This window comes from Protobothrops mucrosquamatus, unplaced genomic scaffold (genome assembly GCF_001527695.2).
Source record: "Protobothrops mucrosquamatus isolate PMUCROS unplaced genomic scaffold, P.Mucros_1.0 scaffold_172, whole genome shotgun sequence".
NCBI classification, from domain to species: Eukaryota; Metazoa; Chordata; class Lepidosauria; order Squamata; family Viperidae; genus Protobothrops; species Protobothrops mucrosquamatus.
In genome coordinates, this window is record NW_015386248.1 from 802054 (window position 1) to 812568 (window position 10515).

At 35.9% G+C, this 10515-nt stretch overlaps 1 protein-coding gene across 1 annotated transcript in view; it reads left to right on the forward strand.

Annotated features, from left to right (window-relative positions):
• Nucleotides 1-8764: 8764 nt before the first annotated feature.
• The window catches only part of LOC107293071 (hyaluronidase-4-like), a gene marked incomplete at its 3' end in the record, with an annotated part of 3068 nt that continues 1317 nt past the window's right edge, over nucleotides 8765-10515 (forward strand). Inside the window, exon 1 of the mRNA XM_015822207.1 lies at nucleotides 8765-9646. Within this exon, the coding sequence (XP_015677693.1) occupies nucleotides 8765-9646 (882 nt within the window). The remainder of the gene's footprint in view (nucleotides 9647-10515) is intronic.

The following is a 10515-nucleotide window of genomic DNA, read 5'->3' on the forward strand; positions in this document are numbered from 1 at the left end:
CCCCATGTAGAGGGCATTACAGTAGTCCAGGCGGGAGGAGACGAGGGCATGAGTGACTGTGCGCAAAGCATCCCGGTCCAGAAAAGGCCGCAACTGGTGGATCAGGCGAACCTGATAAAACGCCCCCCTGGTCACGGCCGACAAATGGTCATCCAGTGCCAGCCGCGAATCCAGGAGGACTCCCAAGTTGCGCGCCCTCCCTTCCCATTAACCAGACACGCATTGGGACCAATGTTTGGGTGATTTGTGCTCCATGGTGCCATGCTTTGGTGATGATTTTTGCAGTGGAGAAGCCTATTTTCTCTTTTTCTCCAGATCCCTTTCTCCAGCCTCAGGATGCAAAAACAGGTCAATTGAGTTGATGTGAATGTTGCAATCACTGCATAGAATTAGTGAAATGTTGTACATAACTGTATCTGTTTTGCATATCCTCTTGGTTATTAGTTGCTCAATGTTGGTGTTCCCATAACATGTTTATCTGCCCTACTGACACAGTTAAATCTTTTATGGGCATAAGGCCCATAACAATATAGTGTAATCTAATTTAAATTCAACAAACATTATAAAATGTTTTTTAAGATTGTAATCTTAAAAAAAGCTTTTGGTACTTTGCTACCATCTTTGCAGTCCAGATCTGATTGTACCAGTCTTAAGCACTGCAAAATGTTCAATATTATTTATTCATTATTGCAAATATCACTAATTCAATAATTTTACTAATAATTTGGTTAAATATGAGACACAAATTTTTCCAGCAAAGAGCTATGGGGATAATAGATACTATATAAGACATAGAGGTGAAATTTTATTAGAATATTTCAGATCTAGCCAAATTATATTTTCTAGGTTGCATATAAAACTGCTAAAAGTAAAAATAAACCAATTGCAATTGTTTTTTTTTAATTATTTCTTTTGAGGTGCAGGCTAATAAGCAGAAATACATAAATTAGATTCCATAAAATTCTGTGATTTAATGCTGCATTCAATTTAGAACAACAATGATTAAATTCAAAGATTAATTATTTTGATATGAATTAGCTAGTTTGATATAGTAGTTAAAGTATCAGGCTAGAAATGAGTATGATTTCTTGGCCTGCCTTAGGCACAAAGTCAGCTAGGTGGCCGTGGACCAGTCTAAGCCAGCCACTCTTAGCCCTAAGCAAGGAATGGCAAAACATTTGAAAATCTTGCCAAGATAACTGTTGGAACTAGTCCAGGGGTGAAGACTTCCTTGAAAGAACAAAGTATTAAAACTAAAGTTTAAAGTAAAGAAACTAAGCTATAGAGATAGATATCCATTATATCTCTGAATTCGGTCTTTCCTGCCTTGCCCATATATGAAAAGAAATACTGAACTTATAGATCATCCTCCAATCTTTCTAAAGCAATTTCGGAGGATAGGCTATTTGATCTGACCATTTCAATAAAGATTTGGTCTGAACATATCTGTTGGTCAAATCTCCTCTGATATTAATTATTCTCAAGTTTCATGCAACTCTAGTGAACCAGAATGTGCCTTTTAAAAAAAAAATCTTAGCATCATATGTGAGCTAAGTCATTATGATTTCTAAACTTAGATAAACCAAGCCATTATAATTTCTTTAATTAACCTTTGTTACAATGGAACAGCACATGTGCAAACTATATTTTTTGACTTATTCCCAAATTAATGTCTTGATGAAGCTGCAAAATAGTTGAGGTAAAAAAAGGGATGGGGTGGATTTTATTATATGATATAATTTCAGAGTACTGAATCATTACATCTTTTTGTTTAAGTTCTTATTTTCTTCTAAATATTACTTGTATTGGAGAACTGTTTTAAACCTTTATTTAATGGGATAATGGGATTTATCTTCTCCCCAAGGAGGTCACGTATCCTTTTAGGTCAAAACAAAAGCCATTTCCTATCAATCTGTGCCAGCTTCAGAGAGTGGGAGCCTTTGCAAACACAGGTTTGCTAAAAATAAACAGGAAATTATAGTTTTGTACACAGAGAATGACTGCCTGGACACAACTTAGTACTTAAAAAAAGCCCCAAATCTTCAATATGACATCATTGTTCTAGCTCAAGTTAAAAGATCCATGTGTGGAAGGAGACTCCCACTTCCACTTGTTGGATTAGGAACCTTAAACTTAAATGTGGATGTTCATTTTCAAATGATATTGTTTTTAACTGGAGGTCTTCTTATCCAGCTTCACATTCTAAGGCAGTGATGGCGAATCTTTTAGAGACCGAGTGCCCAAACTGCAACCCAAAACCCACTTATGCATCGTCGAGTGCCGGTTGGGTGTGGCCAATTGGGTGGGCGTGGCTGTGTGGTAACGGCAGACTGGGTGGGACTAAAAAGTTCAATCAATCAATTCCAACTTTGCGAGATCTTTTTTTTCCTGCAAGAAGTTGAAATTGACTGATTGAACCTTTTTTTTTTGCACATGGCAGTGGAGGCCTAAAGCGAAAAGGTTTATAAAACCCAGCTGAAAGCTTAGGACTGGGGCAAGGCTCGGGCAATGGCACGTGTGCCCACAGAGAGGGCTCTGAGTGCCGCCTCTGGTACCCGTGCCATAGGTTCGCCACCACTGTTCTAAGGCAAATATCCCCCCCCCATTCAGAGACATTTCAGATTACATCTGGATCAGGAAAAATCCTGATTATTATAGATTCAGTGAAGCTTTCCAGATCATGAAAGCCTTTTGAACATTTAATTGCAATCAGAATATTCCTGATGTGTCTTTACCACTTCTCACAGCATCATAATCATATACTGTATAAGATCTAAACCTCACAGTCAATAGCAATAATGCATTGCTCTCTTTTGCTCTTTTTGTGTCTTCCCCAATTAATTAATAAAAAAAATCTTTTCTACTTCTCTCTAAAACAAAACAAAACAAAACATAAAATAAAAAAATAAAAAATAATAAAAAAGCAACAACAATAACAAATGCTTTCAGATACTTATTCTAGTTGATTGCTATTCCTAGCATTCAGGAAGTCTTCTTGCAAGTGCTTTCTTCCAAGAACATGTTGACTTCCCAGATGAACCAACAACCTGTTTCTAGTTGGGATTCCCCCAAGGACTAGCAAAACCTGAATCTCCTTTGCATCTGGGATCAACTAAGAATAGCTAGATGAGGCCATCTGCTGAGATTCATGGTCCTATCTTTTTTCTGCTTCCTCTCCCTCTCTCTCCCTGTTTCTCTTCCCCTCCCACCATCCATATTGATGTTGTTGCCAAGAAAACTACATAACTGGGTCTTTGTATTCTTCAGGACTTGAACTTAACTAAAATTATTTTATTGAGATTGTTCTTCTCTTATTTCTTTAGGGGACTCAGTAATTATCACAACAGTTTTCCTGGCTGTTCTTTCTTGTTAGTATTTGACTGATTGATTATTTTTTTTTTACCTCAGCTATTCTTTCATTTCGTTGGGAAGGGAGGCATATCTGGAAAATAATGACAATTGCAAATTTATTTATTTATTTATTCATTCGTTCGTTCGTTCGTTCGTTTATTTATTTATTTATTTATTTATTTATTTATTTATTTATTTTGTATAGCCGCACAATTCAACCAACTGACTCTGAGAATCTTATAATTCTAAAATTCTAAAACAATTAAAATAATTTAAAAGATATTAAAACAATAAAAACACACAAAATACTTATAAACAGCACCTGTGAGGACTAATCAGCTAATGTTCACAAGTAGTAGCAGAAATGAAATAATCCAGAAGCTATATTATACTAACATTTCCTTTCCTAAATCAATTTCTGACTTTATCCAGATTAAGATGAGCAGTCTTTTAATCCTCAACATTTTTAGACATACAATTCATGCACATGTTGAAATGATTAGAACTTTTCTTCCAATAGATTTCTGCTAGGTTTTTTTAAAAAAACTTTTTTTTAAAAAAACTTTCCCTATTCCGCTTTCCTGTGGGCTATATCAGCATCACTTGTTCTGGCTAAGACAAATGTGGCCATTCCAGTTTGACAGCTCCTGAACATTTTTCAGCAGTGAAAATGTGCAAAGATGCCTTTAGCTTTACTGCTGCAATGACTTTAATGTGCTAATCATCAAATGCCACTATGACAAAACTGATGTGAAGAACATCGCTGATGTGAAGAACATCTTGAAAACCTTGCACTAATTGAATTTGGGAATAATGGAAAGATGTTGCCAGCTTTTAGGTCAGTTTTGCAAACTCCTGCCTACTAAAAATAAGAAGCTGAATAGAAAAAAAAACGTGGCATATTTAGAAGGAAATTAAAAAAGCTCATGCTTGTTTATGCAGTTTCTTTATGTGTGCCTAGATTTCAATAATTGCCTATATTTCAAGTCTGAATCCTGAAGATGTCAATTATTCAGAATAATTTACATCACACATTCAAATTTAAATTGTCAACATTTTCTGTTTGTAATAGACCTTTAACAGCTTTGATATAAAATCTATAGAGGGAGGAAACTGAGAACTGCATTTGATCTTTGGTTATTATGTCACCTGTCACACAGATAGTCCTTAACTTATAACCATAGTTTGGAATTTCTGTTGCTAAGCAAAGTGGTTATTAAGTGAGTTGTGCTCAAATTTATGTCTTTTTGTCATGGTTGTTAAGTTTATTACTTGCAGTTATTAAGTGAATCTGGCTTTGCCCACTGACTACTTGTTGGAAACCAGCTGGGAAGGTTGCAAATGGCACTCACATGACCCTGGCATGCTGCAATTGTCATAAATACATGTCAGTTGCCAAGCACCTGGATTTTTATCATGTTACCCTGGGGATGCTGAGAAGGTTGTAAGAGCGAGGACCATACATAAGTCACATTTTTAAGTGCTATTGTAACTTTGAACAGTCATGGTTACTCATTAAATGATTGTAAATTGAGGACTCCTTATACTTGTGAAAGAAGACACTATTATGCAAATGAAATGTATGGGATCAAATAAAATAATGCATCTGACTAAATTGTAATTTAGTTTACTGCATTTACTATGACTATTCTCTACATCAGGGGTCTTCAAACTTAGCCCTTTTATTCTTGTGGACTTCAACTTCCAGAATTCCTTAGCCAGCCCTGGCTGGCTGACAAATTCTGGGAGTTAAAATCCACAAGTCATAAAAGGGCCAAGATTGAAGACTCCTGCTCTACACAGTTAATGGATTTGTCACATGTAAATATGACAATTTAATACTGTTTGGTTCTTTGATAGAAAAACTGAAAGTATTTCTATCCAAGCATGAGACTTACAAAATATTCTTTAGCAGGATTTATTGAAATGACAATAAAAGTTTATAAGAACTTCAGCAACTGAACTATTTGTCACTTATAACCAAATTATTCCCTAATGTACCAGGGTGAGACTTTTCTATTGTCTTGTAATAAGAGCTGGAATTTTCTACTGATAATGGAAACGTTTGTAGGTTCTTTAGATAACCACTTCCTGAATCTTTGCCAGTAAACTCCATTACATCTTCAAATATTTGCAGAGGTTTTGAAGATTACCCTAAGGGTTTCACAGGCCACAGGAGCACATGAAGCTTTTGATTAAGCATTCCTGATATATAGCAGCAGTACAACTTCTTTTTTCCTTTCATGGATATAGGAACTACTTTCTATTGGCTACAGTTCTACAATCTCTAAGACCAAAGTTTATATATGACAATTGTCCATTAACACATACCATCTGTTTTTACAAATGTTATATACATTCTTTCATTGCTATTAAATGAATTGTTGCAATTGCTAAGTTAGTAACACGGTTGTTAAGTAAATCTGGCTTTCCATTGGATTTGCTTGTCAGAAGGTGATCACATGACCCCAGGACACTGCGTTCATCATAAATATGAACCAGTTCCTAAGCATTAGAATTTTGATCATGTGACCATGGGGATTTTGCAAAGGCCATAAGTGTGAAAAACGGTCATAAGACATTTTTTCAATGCTGTTATATACATATATATGGATTAATCCTCTTGATGTCAAGGCTTGTTCTACTCCTCTTGATATAATAGTATACTGTAGATCCTCAACAGAGATAAGTAGCCATTCCAAAAATGATTGTTTTCTATTTTAAAATCTACTGTTGAAAAGCCATATATTTTTAAACTATGTTTTTAAACAACGGCATTCCAGCCAGTGTTTGGTATACACCTAAATTAACACAAAACCACACTCTGAACTTTTCTTTAAATAGCTTTGTTTTATTTTAAAGGTGCTTGAAATAGAATCCCAATGACTGACAGTGGCAAAGGGGAAGATCTACAACTCTACTGAGTTAAATTAAATTCAGTTAAGTTAAATATAAAAAGCATAGTATTTCTTTGGAATGAGATGTTTTTGATCACAACCTTAAAATCATGGTTATATATTTGTGGACCATGACCAATGATCTTGTAATATCCACTGATCTCTTATGCAACATGATTTTATTCACACGCAGAATAAGAAACTCAGGCTTCCTATTTGTAGAACAGGTGTCCCAAATTCCATAAGATGACAGCAAAGAGATACGGGAACCACTAACACTTGGTCATCTAGTGAGGTGGGGTTAGGCACTATAGGCACTATAGTGTTATAGTGTACAAATATATAAATTACTTATTCTGAACCACTGTTTAGTTAAAATTATTTGTAGTAATATTTTTGTGTTTGTTGTGCTATGTTAGGTTCCTGGTCAGTCCTTTTTGATAAAGTTGCATGGGTATCCATTTTGTTGGAAGATTTTGCATAGACATCTATGTAGATGATAAAAACATAATTTCCAACAAAGTGGTCTGGCAACCTTAACAGAAAAACTTTTATAATGTTTCCATACATCAAAAACATCTCAGAAACCACCAGCAGACTATTACAACCACATGGCATCTCCATAGCACACATACTGACTAAACCTCTCCAAAACATCCCAAAAGACCTAGCAGCCCAGAAGAAAAAATAGGAGTCATCTTAGCATAAGAATGTAATAGTGCTATGTAGGACAAATAGGTAGAATATTAGCAGAGCACATCCATGAATACCAACTAGCAGTCAGAAGATACGATGAAAATTCTTTAATTTGGGATTAATACATGGACAAACTTAACCATAATTTCAACTGGGAAACTGTGACCATCCTAGACCAAGACAAATCCCAAAACACTAGAAAATTCCTAGAAGTCTGGACTGAGACAAATCGACCATCAACAGATACACAGAGATAAACAGGATATATACATACCATTCAAAAGAGACAATCAATAGACCAAAAAGGAAACAAAAAGATTTCTCACCAGCAAAAATTCCTCACCAGCAATCAAAACCTGATGAGATTAACAGAGATTAACACCAAGATTAATACTAGATCAACAGTCAAGAAGGAATTACCAACTCAGACAAAAAAGCTAAACAGTAAAGAACAGCCTATTCAAGGAACCACCAAGACCTCTCCCACCAACACTGACAGGCAAGCCACCAGTATATAAAATGAGAGCAAATCCCACTGTCTTCTAGCACTAATTATGTTACCTAGTTTTGTAATGAAGTGTCTGCAGAAAACAACCAAGCTCAGAGAGCACCACAGAATCCACAGTTCAGTCTGAGGGCTACAAATATTTTCTTCTCTTGGAATTAATGAATACAAGCAAAGAAACAAAGGTAAAGGTTAAAAACAAGAGGATATATATTATGCAGCTCATAAAAAATATTAAAAATGAAAAATAGATGGGTCTTTTTTAGAATGTTGTTATGCTGATAGAAAAGTAACAGAAAGTTTATTTAAAAGGCTGGAAGTCCAATTATAAAAGTATATTCCCACTTATTTAGTTATATGGGAGTAAAAGTTGGGTATGTAAGGAAAATCATGTAAGTAAATCAAATTCAGTGGATATGTGTTATTTAAGAAGTACATGTAGTAAAACAAGAAATGATAAGCTCAAGAATGAATGAATGTGGAATGAATATAAATGTGAGTGATGTATAAATATGTACTATATATTATGAATCAGCACTGAAACGCAGAACAAGTATACAAACGAAGAATGAATGAATTGAGAAGAAGACTCAGGAGGTTTTCTTGCCAGAAAAAGAAGTGGAAAGATAATGTATCAAGCAATGTATGGATGGGTGTTGAAGCCAAGATGGCTGATAAGGACAGAAAGAAGCCAAGAGAGCCAGTTTGGTATAGTGTTAAGGCACCAGGCAAGACACTAGGAAACTGTGAGTTCTAGTTCCATCTTTCCCATGAAAGCCAGCTGGGTGCCCTTGGGCCAGTCACTCTTTCCAAACCCAACCCACCTCACAGGATTGTTGCTATGGGGAAAATAGGAGGAGGAAGTTGTGTTGAATATGTTCATTGCCTTGAGTTATTTGTAAAAATAATAATGGCTGGAAAAAATAGATAAATATATTGGGTAGCGTTGTATACATTTGGCTGATTTGGTTCTCTTTTATTTCCTTTTCTTCTCTCATGTCTTAATTTCTTTGCATTACTTTTCTTTGCCATGCTTCTGCATAATGTTACTTGATCCTTTGGAGCAGGGGTGTCAAACTGCTGGTCCGCGGGCCGGACACGTCACGTGGAAGCTGCGCCCACCCCATTGCCGGCAATGGCAAAACTGGCCTGATACGTTGTGTGACGTCACATGATGTCGTGAGTTTGATATGCCTGCTTTGAAAAATAAAAAGATCGGCCTGGATGTTTTTATATGTCAAAGATTTTGATTTTCCTTGACAGTTCAAAATTGTTTTCTATTTCCTAGCAGGTCCGCTCTACATTCTGGTTACAGATGTCATTTATGTGGAGTTCTGCTTTGGCCCTGAAGTCCGCTCAGCTTCCAGTGTTCCAACGGATGCCTTTCATAGCTGCCTGGAATGCACCGACAGATCATTGCTCCATCCGATATAATATCACAATCAGCTTAAAAATGTTCCATGTGATTGGAAGTCCATTTGCCAAAGCAAGAGGACAGAATGTGACCATATTTTATGTCAACAGGCTGGGATATTATCCCTGGTACACATCACAGGAAATCCCAATCAACGGTGGCCTCCCTCAGAATTTCAGCTTGCAAACGCATCTGGAGAAAGCTAACCAAGATATTAAGTACTATATTCCTGATAAGGATTTCACTGGGTTGGCAGTCATAGACTGGGAACACTGGAGACCCCAGTGGGAGCGTAACTGGAATACCAAAAACATTTACAAGAGACAGTCAAGGAAACTGATTTCCAAACTGCAAGAGAATATTTCTGCAAATGCTATCGAAAGTTTAGCTAAATTTTCTTTCGAAAAATGTGCTAAGGCTTTCATGAAGGAAACAATTGAGCTGGGGATTAAAAGCAGGCCCAAGGGCCTCTGGGGATATTACTTATATCCTGACTGCCACAATTACAATTTCCATGAGCAGAACTATACTGGCTCATGTCCAGAAAATGAACTCATGAGGAATAATGAACTGTTGTGGTTGTGGAATAGCAGTGCAGCATTATATCCCTCCATTGGTATTAAGAAATCCCTCGGAAGCAGTGAAAACACATTACGCTTTTCACAGTTTAGAGTGAAAGAATCCATGAGGATTTCCTTTATGACCTCACATAATTATTCTCTCCCAGTCTTCGTATACACTCGACTAGATTACAGAGATCAGCCATTGTTATTTCTTTCTACGGTAAGCTTTCTGGAGATCATCAGTTGCTTCTGTAGAACAAATGCACCATTGCTGTGGACCAGTGGAACTCTTAGTCAGGAACTCTTAATTCATGTTTAACTTCAACCAAGACTGCCTAAGGGCATTTGGTTGGCCACAATGGGAAAATAATACTGGATTAAATAAGACCTTGCTCTGATCCAGCAATTTTCTTTTTAGATTCTTAAAAATACAGAACAAATTCTCTCTCTCCTTCACTGTCTTCCATTTCCCAGATAACTAACCACATCCCTGCCACCACATTCCTATCGTTCCTGACTCCTTCTTGCTCCCTCAGACAATTACCTAACATTCTGCTTATAGTGAGGTCCTTTCTTTTCCTAATACAACTCCTAGATTTGATTAATGGCCATTGTCTCTAGTTGGAGTGGAAAATCTGTGAATTAAGTTGTGAAGAGTCATTGGATTGTGGTGGAGATGCAAGTTAAATAAATACACATTTATTCAAGGTATCGAATCTATTTGAATGTCAAATAAGAGAAGCATAATGTCCGGAATGCTGCATGATCATCATTAGCCCTCAATTCATTTCTCTTCTAAACCATTTCTTCATAGTAAAAAAAAAGTTCCTTGACATATAGAATTTCAACTTTAGATATTTTGCGGAAAATCATTTGAAATGATTTATTTTAATACATCTCAATATCATATCTTATCTTTGAGTACAGACATTTTATATTTGAAGAATTATTTACTTTTTTTCTTTTGATTGAGGGTTCTCAATCCACTTGTTAACTAATGACCCAGGATTTTTTTATTTGTTTATATAATTTATGCTTTCATTTGAATATTTAAACATTTATAAATCTCAGGTTTGGTTTGTTATATTT